This window comes from Struthio camelus, chromosome 4, assembly GCF_040807025.1.
Source record: "Struthio camelus isolate bStrCam1 chromosome 4, bStrCam1.hap1, whole genome shotgun sequence".
Lineage (NCBI taxonomy): Eukaryota > Metazoa > Chordata > Aves > Struthioniformes > Struthionidae > Struthio > Struthio camelus.
The window spans coordinates 20,801,607-20,814,369 of NC_090945.1; the positions used below are offsets into that span (position 1 = coordinate 20,801,607).

At 39.1% G+C, this 12,763-nt stretch overlaps 1 protein-coding gene across 20 annotated transcripts in view; it reads left to right on the forward strand.

The window, feature by feature from the left end:
* SEC24D (SEC24 homolog D, COPII coat complex component) overlaps positions 1 to 12,763 on the forward strand; it is a 113,461-nt gene that overhangs the window by 96,015 nt on the left and 4,683 nt on the right. For all 20 annotated transcript variants that reach the window (XM_068941730.1, XM_068941724.1, XM_068941731.1 and 17 more), the window contains 9 exons: positions 904 to 1,028; positions 5,040 to 5,231; positions 5,874 to 5,967; positions 7,269 to 7,385; positions 7,885 to 8,055; positions 8,825 to 8,921; positions 9,651 to 9,796; positions 10,724 to 10,862; positions 11,414 to 11,532. In XM_068941730.1, the coding sequence (XP_068797831.1) occupies positions 904 to 1,028; positions 5,040 to 5,231; positions 5,874 to 5,967; positions 7,269 to 7,385; positions 7,885 to 8,055; positions 8,825 to 8,921; positions 9,651 to 9,796; positions 10,724 to 10,862; positions 11,414 to 11,532 (1,200 nt within the window). The remainder of the gene's footprint in view (positions 1 to 903; positions 1,029 to 5,039; positions 5,232 to 5,873; positions 5,968 to 7,268; positions 7,386 to 7,884; positions 8,056 to 8,824; positions 8,922 to 9,650; positions 9,797 to 10,723; positions 10,863 to 11,413; positions 11,533 to 12,763) is intronic.

Sequence of the window (12,763 nt, forward strand, 5' to 3'; positions counted from 1 at the left end):
AAGATTGTTGTTATGCTTGCTTTTCTTGGGTACATCTGTAAGCATTGCGTTGCTTTACTGAGGAACAAAAACTACATCTTGCTTCTTGTTACTTATAGAAACTTGTCACAGAAGTGTACGCTCATGATTTGTATGCCGCTTCCATTGTGAATAAGAAATTATGAGTAAGAAGTTATGCCCGAAGGAATCCATATCAGTCCAAGTCACTTCTGTGTATTCAGCCGTTACAGACACCGAATGTTACAATCTCATGCTTTATATATCTTACAGAAAACTAGCTTATTCGTAAAAGGACAGTTTTCTCAGATGTCCAGAGTCCATTGGCGCGTGAGACAGCGAGACAGCCAGCCAGCCAGCCAGCCACGATGTAGATTGTCGCTCTTAGTACTGCTAAGGACTGAGATATTTTAACTCTGGTTTGGCAGCTAAGACCTATTTTCTGTTTCCAGGTTGGTTAGGAATCACTTAACAGTTGTTAGGGGCAAATGCTAATGAAAACTAAATTTAAATATTCATATTAACAAGATTGTATTGGGTAAGTGTACAGGGAATGCAAAGCAGTATGGGGTGCAGAAAAGAGCCAAAGATAATTTTATTTAAACACTTGAATTCCTACAGAAAGCGCTGATGTTTTGCTTATCTACTAAGCTGTTACTCTTTACGTATTTTATTCCATTAGAATGTAATTTTCTGGTAATCATGTTTTATTCCAGCAATGGTCTTTGCCCGGATCACCAGCAGGGTGATCTTTCTGTAATAATTACTATTTATGAGCCATAGCGTTTTTCAGACTACTGAACAGTGTGTTTAGATTGCCTTGATGGTACAATCTGTCCATTTTATTTATTGGAGATAACAGAACACTGTCTAATTTTTCATATGGATTATAATTTTTTTCTGTAGAACAATAAGCCTCCAAAACCACCAGCTTATATCTTCATGATTGATGTGTCATACAGAAACATAAACAGTGGCCTAGTTAAACTTATATGTGATGAACTGAAGACTCTGCTAGATAAACTTCCAAGGTAAAGAAACATAATTGCGTTTTTCTCATCTTGCTACACTGCAGCTCTCATGTAGCTTTGCACGTTGAGAGGTGATAACAAGAAAGCTCCAGAAAATGGCAACATTTACAATACAGGGACTTTTTTAGGTGCTGGTGACCAAATGTTAATTTTAACATTGTGACTGATGTGGGGGTTTACTATATGCGTAGAAAGAATCTGTTGTTCTCATTGCAGGTATAGCATTTTTTCTTTTCCTTTCTTGTAGCGAGCTCTAGTGGTATTGTCAACTAAATCCCAGTTTGTAGCTTGCCTTTACTTACTGTAGCTCTGTTTATTGCAATGCTGCTTTTCTCATGAAATTAAGCAGAAAAGTATCACTTTAACAAACCGGAATACTCAAAAATGTCAGATTTCTCTGAAGCCAAAACGTTAGTCATTTTTATCTTTAGCTCTTTGTCATTAGTTAGCAAGCGTTTAAAGCTTCTTGGCTTGAGGATTCTCTGCCTGGTGTGCGTCTGAGAGGGGAAACAAATCTTGTAAGCAACAAACCTTTTATGAAATGTAGCAGATTTACTTTGTGAGTGTTAAACGTGCAGTAGTAATATTACTACTGATTAATATTAATGGCAGTATATTATTTTGTGTAGCTTTCATTCAAATGTAAATAATGCAGGCACATTGAGGTTAATTGAGAGCATTCAGAATCAGACTGAGAAATTAAGTAGACAAGGTGTTTCTCAGTTAAAGCATAAAAAAGCATTGAAGGCCATACAGAAAGAAAGCAGGTTCCAAATAGCAACACTTGCAGAGGGAGAACAGGCTTTAGAAATGGAGGGAGCAAAGTGAGGAAGGGCAGGAGACAAGATCCTTGAGGTAATCTGGGATACGGTATAAATCTTTCTATCGTGTTTCCTAGTTGGATCTCAGCGCGTGAAATAAATTCCAGTCCAGGGTGGGGACTCAGTTTGTCAGACACTGCCCACGTAAGGCCATCTCTCAAGTACTTTGTTATTGAAAATTAAATTGGAGTCACAAGTGTTTGATATTATCCTGCACATGTCTCAAAGCCTTCCATCGGGATTGGTCATCACTCTGAAGTTGATAAAAGGTATGAGTGTGGTAACAAAAAAAAAACAGTTGGCAGTTTAGGAACACCTAGACTTGAATAAGGGAAGTTAAGGAAAAGTGAGAGCAAGTGCATGTCCATCACAAAGACGACATATATTATTTCTTATCACACCAGGACTCTGCGGAGACATGCTGCTAGCTAATTTGTCTGCAAGGCCAAAGTTTTTTCATGTCCACTGAAAAGAATGGAAAAAAATAAAGGACAAGCCCTTTGTTTTCTTCAAAGACTAGTCTGTTGTCTTTAAAGAATAAAAAAAATTCTGTAAGGCACTCCACCAAAATTTGCAGTGAAACTTTCATTTTGGCACTGTGGCATGAACTTTGCTGCGTGTTCGTTTTCTGTTGCTGGAAATTAAACTGACACCTGGAAAAATATTCTTCTGTTATCACATGAGGTAAAAGCCTTGTGCTGGGGATTCACCCCGTGCTTGGATTTCCAGGAACGCAAATCTGCAAGAGGAAAGACAAAGCAATGTGCGTAACAAAAAGGCCTTTGGTATAAAGGCTTGTGCCAGCTAAGCCTGTGAAAATGGCTGAGAAGTAGGAAGTTTAAGCGCGCAAAGAATGGATTAAGCTAGGTGTCTCAAGCTCCTGCGTTAAAAGGGCTTTTGTGCTTTTGTAGACTTAAAGCATAGCAGAAAATACATTTTCTGCTTGCCTAAAACATGAGGGCAGAAAATCAGGCTACCAGTTGTGCAAGTACAATTTTTTAGGTGTATAATTTAAAAACATTTGAGTATATTTCCGTACTTACGATTCACTTAAGAGTGGCAGGGAATGATTAGAAGTGTAAATTCAGAAATGATGCATCTATCTAGGAGTTAGAATATCTTTGAGGAATTATTCAAAATATTTCCTAATGGAGCATTTCAGTATAGAGTTATTGCTTTCTTTTAGATCGGAGTAGCCCGTATCTCATCCAGCTGTGTTCCCATAAAACAGGAACGGTGGATTAACATTCTAGGCTGACATGAGAGTTACAGATTGCAGACAAGAAAAATGATTTCCCTCCCAAGCTCAAGGTTTTAGATGAAGCTTGTGAACTGCCAGTGGCCATTTTTTTTTTACTCTGAAGAGAAACAGATCTGATAGCCATGAGGAAGTGTGACAGTATTTTCTATTTGCTATAAGAAAAAATAAGTAGAAATTGCAGAAGTCTGCGTGTGTCGTTCCCCCTCCTAGGGTTTGATTCTGCAAGCAGGTGTGAACTCATGAAATCTGTTGATTGCAGTGGAGTGGGGTGGGGGCCTTGTCATTGATTTTAATGGGGCCAAGGCTTTGCACTCCTTAGTAAGGTAAATATTTTCACACCCTGGCTAACTTACTGTGATGTATTTATCAGAGGTTCAGGATGATTTTAACACCCCCTTGCTACTTCAGAGGTTAGAGTGAATAGCATATGTTCTGCCCTAATTTCCTAGTTATTGGAAGTACTGGTACTATCATACCAGTTCTTTGGTATGATAGTATCTTCCGTGTGAGTCTCTGTACACTATGGTATCCTGTCTGTTGATTAGCTTATTTGTGTTAAATTTTTTACAATCATAAATCTTTACTGAGTGACTTCTTTTGTAAACTGAAGAGAACAATAATGTCAGCCCAGCTATTTGTATGGTTCCAGTTGCTGCGATCTCAAAGAACTTTGTGTCCACCAGTAGGTATGTAGCTCGACATCCTGGTGCGGTTAAAAAAACCCCAAAAATTCCTGCTGTTCCCCTTTTACAAACGGCTGAGTAAGGCACAGAGAAATTAAATAAGTCCTCTCATCATAAATGAAATCAGAGGCATAGCTGGGAATTAAATGGCGATTTCCAAGTTTCAGTGCCTTAAATATGAAACACTTTCCTCTCAAAACAAACATGTGTTAGACTGCAAACTCAGTATGTACTATTTTTGGGACAGCTCCCCATAAGATAAGTAGGCCTCTGGGGTGTTTAATGTTGCAGTACAGAGAATATAGACTGACCTTTGATAATTGCTCATACCATAGACTTCATTTTTGGTGCTAACGGCTTGGTGTGTCATTAACAAGAGGAGCTTCCTATTAAGAGAAGGTACTGTTTTAGAAGAAATTAAGCCTTTTGTTTGTTTGTTTGTTTTATTTATTTTATTTTTTTGAAAAGGATTGCCTTTTACAGAAGTGTGCTCTGGGCTTATGGTTGCACGCCTGGTAAGGGTCTAACTAGTACTATCAGTGATGCTGCAACTAATGGCACGGTAGCCCATTGCTGAGAGGAATTAAAGCCAAAGAGACACAAACGGAGCCTGCTGCGGGCAGGGTGCCCGCAGGTGTAGTTCACAGGAGCAGCCTGCTATCTCCAGCTGGCCTGGGAACTTATGGGCAACAATGAGCAATTTCTACAGTGTGTTTTCTGCATGATACACAGCTGTGAAAGGTCTAAGAGCTCTTGCTGCTTAAAAGCAATCCCGCAGAAGATTAACCCACCAATATCCAAAAATCACCAGACAGTACTCAAGCCTAATTACTATTCTTATTAGGCATCCATCATTAGTATCACTGAATTGTAATGTATTCTAATTAAAGCTGAGTATCTGATTGTATCTTGTAATTAATTGTCCTGTTCTCACTTTTCCGTGTTTTTGAGGACAGCACAGTTTATTCCCTATCTTAGGGACTCTTGACTGTTTGGATGGGATGCACAGTTGATAGGGTTGACTTTCTTTAATTAAAAAAAAAAAATGCAATGCTTGATTTATTTAGGTTGTTTTAATTTGACCTAAGGCAGAGCTTGGGGCCATTACATCTAGTTGTTTGGAATTTGGTTTGTTGGTCTGTAGTGCGGATAATGATCTGAAAGCAGCCTTGCATTTCAAAGGAACACTTTTATTGCAAGGTCAGTGTTTCAAAATTATATCCAGTTGTTTTTGTTTTTCTTGCAGAGAAGAGCAAGAAGAATCCTCAGCAATTCGAGTTGGTTTTGTCACTTATAACAAGGTCCTCCACTTCTTCAATGTAAAGAGCAACTTAGCCCAGCCTCAGATGATGGTGGTCTCAGATGTTGGAGAAGTTTTTGTTCCTTTGCTGGATGGTTTCCTTGTCAACTTTCAGGAATCACGATCTGTCATTAACAAGTAAAATACAACTGTTCCATTCTCAAATAGGAGTTGGATGCTTGTGTGATGTGTGTTAGCCTTTTAGTAAATCGTGTCCTACAGTCTGGGAGAGGGGAGGGGAATTGTTGTGCGTGTATTTATCAACATGCCTTGGGAGCAAGCAGATGCTTCAAGTCATGTATTTCCAGCTCTGAGGCAAAGAAAAAGCGGTATCAGCAACACTGCAGTGCTGAATTTAAGTGTGTTTAGACCAGATGTAAACCATGCGTGACCGTGCTTCTTCAAAAATGGGAGAGAGTTAGAGGCTTTGCACCACGTGGCATGTTTGTCACCCTACATATGAATGTGATGCGCACCTGGATATGATCTAAGGACTCTTAAGTCTTTATGGCACACTAGTACCCCTTAATTTTGAGCTATTTTTATTTACTGCCTGCTACTAGTTTTGAGGCAATGGAGTTAATATAACTCTAAAATTCCTATTTTGTTTCGTTCTGGCTGGGATCCTAAGAAATTGAACACCCAAAATGTGTGGGTCTTTTTTTTTTTTTTTAATATAAATTTGCATGTTCCTGTGTGAAGACTCAGTATGTTACAGGTTTTGAGGATTATCCCACGTATGCTATCCGGTTGAAACACTGATCCTTTCCTCTTTCTTAGCTTGTTGGACCAGATTCCAGAGATGTTTGCAGACACTAACGAGAGTGAGACTGTCTTTGCTCCCGTTATCCAGGCTGGCATGGAGGCGCTAAAGGTTAGAATGTTCCTCTCTGTAAGAGAGTCAGCTCTTTAATTAGGGCAAGACTTGATAAGCTGCAGAAATTCTGTTTGCCAAAAGCTAGTGCCAAATCCTTCTACAAATTCCAATGGGGAACAAGAAAAAAATCATCGATCATTTCCAGCACTTATGTTCCGTTATTCTAACAGTATGTGTGAACTGCTTTTGTCAGAAAACACCGGCAAGCGTAACATCTGTTTCTAGAATTTGCTCACTGAGGGAAACCAGTACCTAGAATCTGTTCCATACAGAGTGGATGTTTAGGAGAAGATGGAGAGCAGCAGTCAGTCTCCTCGTGTTCAGCATTTGAGAGGGAGAAAAAGGTCTTTAGTTACTGCAACAAAATTATTAGATACTCTGGTGGTCTGCACAGACATCTTGTCCTTGTACACGTGAAGGACAGGGAAAGCGTCAGTGTAAGAGCATTTGCCTGCCTATCCTCTAACTTCTGCTGACTTTTCTTGCAAAACAGGAGATATTTCTGACCTTGGAAGCAGGAGGAGGGAAGGGGGGAAGATATCCCTTTAACTGACACGTTTTCACAGCTTGAATACAGCTGAAGATGAATCCACAGGTCAAGGTGCACCCGCAGTGCTTTCTGCATGCCAGGGAAATCCCCTACAGTACTGACATTTCCATGGAGTGCTGCCAATTAAGAGAATGACACCATGGTTCACCACAGGATTTGTAGGGGCAGAAAACAGCCAGTGGTATTTCAAGAGTTCAGTTATCTGTGAGCTGTATGCAAGTAAAGCATACATTTTGAGTAGATATATTTACTGAACTGAAAATATATAGCACTTCTCAAAATTGTTTTTTAAAATTTACTTACAATCTATTCTCTTGTTGTTTATTCATAGTCCCAGAAGGTATGTGTGCAAACGTGTTTGCTTCTACAAAATGAATTTAACAGTCATAATTGTTCACTATGAAAGAAAGTAGCTTGTTGCATAATGCTTGTATCGAATTGAACGGTGTGTAGGAGATGCACTCCTAGTTTTGCCCATCAATAGGTTAGATTCCTATGTAGAAGTTACTGTAATGATGCATGAGCCAACGTATCTGTGCTAGATTAAGTTACTTACTGACATAACACTCCTGGTTCTTTTGGAGAGACTTTATTTCCATCAAGAGTTCAGTCTCTGAATGGATCATTTAGCTTAGAAGGACTTCAGAAAGTTTGCACTGTGCTTTGAGACTGGAAACTGTGTGAAAATTAGACTCAATTGTTGATCTTAGCAGAAGACTAAAATGCCAATATGGTGTCTTTGAAACAGGCTGCAGAATGTGCTGGAAAATTGTTTATCTTCCATTCTTCGTTGCCAACTGCGGAAGCACCAGGGAAGCTGAGAAACAGAGATGACAAAAAGCTACTCAACACAGATAAAGAAAAGGTATTTTCTACTCAGAGTTCACAATGGACTCCTATTAAGCTGAATTTCTTTAATAGAACTTTTCTTTTTTTATTTTCTTTTACAAAGATCGGTTGTGTAACTATATTCCCGTTCTCACTGTGCTTGATGATTTTAGATGCAGTGAACAATTATATTTGTACGGTCCCTAGAGGGACGCCAAAGAAAAAACTATAGTAAAGCAACATTGCCCACCAAAAAAGGAAATCCATCAGCTGCGAAAGTAATTCTATCCATCAAGAACCTTTGCTCCCTTGCCGGTTTAGTGATTTTTTTTGTCCTCTAAGGAGGCACCAAGTTGAATCATTTTATATGAGTATTCATGGAACATGTAGACAGGGACAACATGATTTACATCTTCTCCACGTCTCACTTAAAACTTTCAGTTCATCATTTTTTATTTTCAAGTGGGCGTTTGGATTTTGACTGGTTGTCAACAGTATCTAATGTTACGATATTTGTATTTTTTAATTCTGTGCAGACACTCTTCCAGCCCCAGGTAAATTTTTATGAGACCTTAGCCAGAGACTGTGTGGCTAATGGCTGCTGTGTGGATTTGTTCCTCTTCCCAAATCAGTATGTGGACGTAGCTTCCATGGGTCTTGTCACAATGTACACTGGAGGAACGCTCTACGAGTACAACAATTTCCAGGTAAGTGGTGCAAGTTTCTTACCTGTCAGATAGTAACACCTGGGGATTTGTTGGTTTTCTTTCCAATTTAAAGTGTGCTTCCATGTCTTAACCTAAAAGTGGGAGTGACTCTAGAGAGTTTACTTGTAACCCCCCAGGAGATAAAATGCAGACTTGGAAATGACAAATCCAGGCTGAAACAGAAACCTTGAAACATTAGTTGTATGTGCAAATAAGCTGCACAAAATGAAACCCGCTTACTTAAATATGCTGGCATCTGAGTAGGGAAGTCAATTACTCCTGTGTATACAGATAAAAATGCTTATGATAAAGAGCAAATAAAAAAAACCATAAGAGCTTTGACTTGTTTGTTCAAAAGTACCTGGGAATTTTATGGGGAATAGAGGACTGACTGACTGACTTTCTCTGTGCTTGGAGCTGACCTGCAAAAGCCTTTTCTGCTGAGTAAACAAGATTACCCTGTAATTCTTAAGACTGTGCCCTAAAAGTCCAGCTAGCCTGCAGGGTAAGTGATGTTACTGGAGATAGATTTGATTGAATGGGAATTCTAGATGTCCACGCTTAGTATTGAATTGGTGGATACTTGCACGTATGTATTTCTGTTTGTTAATAAAGTAACAATCAATCAGCATTTTCTGTCCCCTTTTAAAGGAAAAGGGAAGTGGCAAATACGGAAAGAACTTCCCGGAGAGCTAAGGGGGGAGGGCTGGGTGGTTGTTGTTTTGCTGCCACCTAGTGGTGAACTGCAACTTTTGTTTTGCATTTCTAGCTCAATTCTGATAGCCCGCAGTTCCTAAGTGACCTCAGGAAAGACATAGAAAAAAAACCCGGATTTGATGCAATAATGAGGGTTCGGACAAGTACAGGTAATGGTACCTTTTGGAGAGGAAAATTAACATGGTAATGTTAATGTCTATGATAAGGTATAATTGTAAATAATGCAGTAATAGAAGTTTTATACAGATTATAAATAATATAAGGCTTCATGTTTTAAGTGAGTTCAGCCTCTTGAAAAGTAATTGGATAGACTGATAAGACAGATGGATATGCCTTGATTATGTATGCCTAATTTTCACTTATGAGTAAGGCTTCTGATCATTATGCCTGCATCTTGGGCCGCAATAAGTAAGTTGTATGAAAACCGGTGTTGTTACTGGACACTTACTTACGTGAGCCCCTCATTTTCTGAATACTTCAAATGAAAGTAATGCTTCTACTTTTCACGCATTCATTCTTGCTTCAAATGTTAAGTATCTGGGGAACCCAAACGCACAAAAGTTGCTAGATCTGTGGCGCAAAAGGTTCTGGCTGTCTCTGAATCAGATCACAGCTTTGCCAGCTCATCAGCGCTGCTTGGCTTTTCCTCCTGCCCTAACTGTCAGAAAATCAGAGGTCCCTCCCCATGCCATCCCTCCAGGTGGGCAGTGCCATCAGCAGGGCTGGCTGGTGGCACCCCTGAGAACAGGGGAAATGGTTCCTCCCTCAGTAAGCAAAATTTAATGAACATCAATAAAGAAAGACAAAAAAATGTTAATTATTTTGTTTGTCACTGTTAAATAAAAGGATATGATTGATTGTCTTCTTGCCGGCTGTAGGTTTCAGGGCTACTGACTTCTTTGGTGCTATTTACATGAACAACACCACGGATGTAGAGATGGCAGCAGTTGACTGTGACAAGGCAGTAACAGTGGAGTTCAAGCATGATGACAAACTGAATGAAGACAGTGGAGCCTTAATTCAGGTTAAAAAAAAAAAAACTTAATGATGTGTCATTTCACGAAATTATGAGCAAGAACTTTTGCGGTCATAATAAAACAGTCAAGGTGTAGGACTGATGGGAGCCAGAGACAGCTTGCCCAAGCTCTGGTGGCATAATACCACTAACAGAATAAGGTTTTAATTAACTGACCAAAGACTGTCATACCCAAAAAGCACACAGCAGTAAGTTTGCGTTGTTGTTATCTCACCAGTAAACTAGAAAGCGTTGCAAGTAAGTATGTCAGATAACTCTGTCTGCAGCTGAACTGCGAACGAAGCAGCTGTTCTCAGAGCACACAGGGTCATGCAGTTATGGGACGCAGCAGTGAGCTGAGCAGCCAGAACAGCTTACGTCTGAGAGGACTCTGGGCATGAGAAGTAGGAATGCCCCTTGTGATAATTAATTAGTATGTTCAACTACGTTTATACTGCGTGTTCCAGTTCAGGGATACCTGAATATGGCTCAGAAAGCTTCCCATTTCTTGTGTAGTGTCTTTTCAGTTACATTTGTTTGCTGGCTTTTGGTAATAATCTATTCAAATATTACACAGTTAGTTACAAATTTTGATTTACAAAGTTACTGTCAGCTGCCTTTTTTTTTGATGATACCATCAGTGTGTGGCAAACAAGAAAGTAATTAATAAGCCTTTTAATGGCGTGTTTTTTTTTTTCCTAATTTGAAGGCTACTGACTTTTATAATGCATTTACAAGTCCAAAATACTTCCATAGGAACTATAGGTATGTTGTAGTTCACTAGCATTGAGTAAGTGCTGCTAGGCGAGACTGTCTTCAGATGTAATCATCAGATCCCTTTTATGCATTACAATATGTGGCTCTTGCATGCTGGAAATTTTGAGGATCAGCTTTTTGTTTAAAAATAAAACTGGGTATTTGTTTCTGTTGTTGCAGTGTGCTATCCTTTACACTTCAATAAGTGGGCAAAGACGACTTCGCATACACAATATAGGTTTAAATTGTAGCTCCCAGTTAGCTGATGTCTACAAGACTTGTGAGACGGATGCACTTATCAACTTCTTTGCTAAGTCAGGTAAAGTTATAACAAATCAATCAATTTTGTTTCCTTTTTTCTTTGGGGGCAGAGGAAAGGGAGAGAAAGGGAAATTGAAGTGATTACCTAGGGGGAAATCATGTATTACAACTTGCTGCTCAAAGCTTGAACAACTCTTGGCTCTTAAAACATTGTAAAATTAATTGAAAAGAGAAGTAGATTACGTAGTGTAAACACACCTGCCATAAATGTAATGCTTGGGAAGGTAGCTAGAAACCTAACGCAGAAAGCTGTTATAGGCACAATAGTGGAAATGCGCATCCTTCACCATTTCCTGCTGCTTACACTCAAGTTCTCCCTCCATTATAATGCAGACACTGTATTGCTCTTTTTTTTTTTTTGCGTGGTATGGACGTTGTGGTGTTCTTTTTTTTCAAAGATAAATAAATATCCTGTAAGATGCTGTAAAAAAGACCAAAAGCAACCATAGATGCAAGTTTAGTAAAATTAAAATCTAACAAACAGATGTAGACACTTATAAAGTGCATGTCTCTCTGTAGCACGCTCTTTTTGTTCTTCTGCATTTGTAGCTTTCAAAGCCATTCTAAGCCAGCCGCTGAAGACGGTCAGAGAGATTCTGGTGAACCAGACGGCGCACATGCTGGCCTGTTACCGCAAGAACTGTGCCAGCCCCTCAGCAGTAAGCCAGGTAAAACCCACCTGAAGCTAAACCTTCCCCACTGAGGCTTTGCAGCAGGTGAATGACCACCTCTGTGACATGAGAAGTGCCAGAAAGGAAAATCTCAGAACAGGCTTTTAATTTTCTTTCAAACGTTATTAATCACAGGTGAGGTTAAATGTTAACAATTACAACATACTGACTGTTGTTCTGGAACAAATGGCAGGGCCCTTGAGGAAACTGATGCTCATACTCCTACAAAGGAGATTAGACAGCCGTCGTCTTCTTGCTGGAATGATGTGCTGATTTACAGAAGCTTTCATTTTTTTTTTCCTGTTACCTTTTTAAAAGATGTTAGTATTCTAACGTTCAGCAAATAATAATGCTGTCATCAAAAGGTGAAACTAACATCCTATTTTGCTACTAGCCCAATGTGAATTTGCAGGTAGGTTTCTCAGGTGTGCTGGAATGATTTTTAAAAAAAACACACACCCCAGGTGCCTGCATGGGCCCAACTTCTAGGGGGGGAAAAAAAAAATCCATGGTAGTTTTCAAATTAAGAGGGTCTGTTACTGAAGGGTAGGTAGTAAGATGCTCTATGAATCTTACCACTTTTATACCATGCTACTTAAATTCTCTCATGTTAATTTTTTTCCAACTTTATGACACAGTCACTAATTATAGCAGCTTAGTCTTGTATATACTCAAAACATTTGTGGGGGCAGTCAGAATTAAATAGGAAAGTGCTTTCAAATCCTTCTAGCACCTGTTTCTGGAAAAAAAAAATCTATTTCCAGTTCAAACAAATACCCAAAAATGGCTGGATTGAATGCCAATCTTGTAAGCAATTGCAGTTTACTTTTATTTTTCTCTTTCTGGCAAATTCAGACTATTTCCATATCTCTCGCTCCGATTTTTGAGGCACTTCAAAAGAGCAGGAATGGTTGACTCCCCCCCCCCCCTTTTTCCTGAATTACAGCTGGAGATTTTGTACATGAATGAATGATATAGCTAGTTAGTTAATTAATAGCAAAGCAGGACTGTCACCATTTTGGCAGCATTCAGTTTAGAGCGTTAGTTCCTTTGGTCCCTACTTAACTACATTTTTCCAATTCTTTCTTCTTCTTGAATGTAACTTACAGACTACAATTAGCACAGCCCAATTGCATGATAAAATTCAATATTGTGAACGCCTATAAGCAACATAAGTAAGTAAGTAAGTAAGTTGTTTCCATTGACATTATTCGCCTTCCCCTCTGAT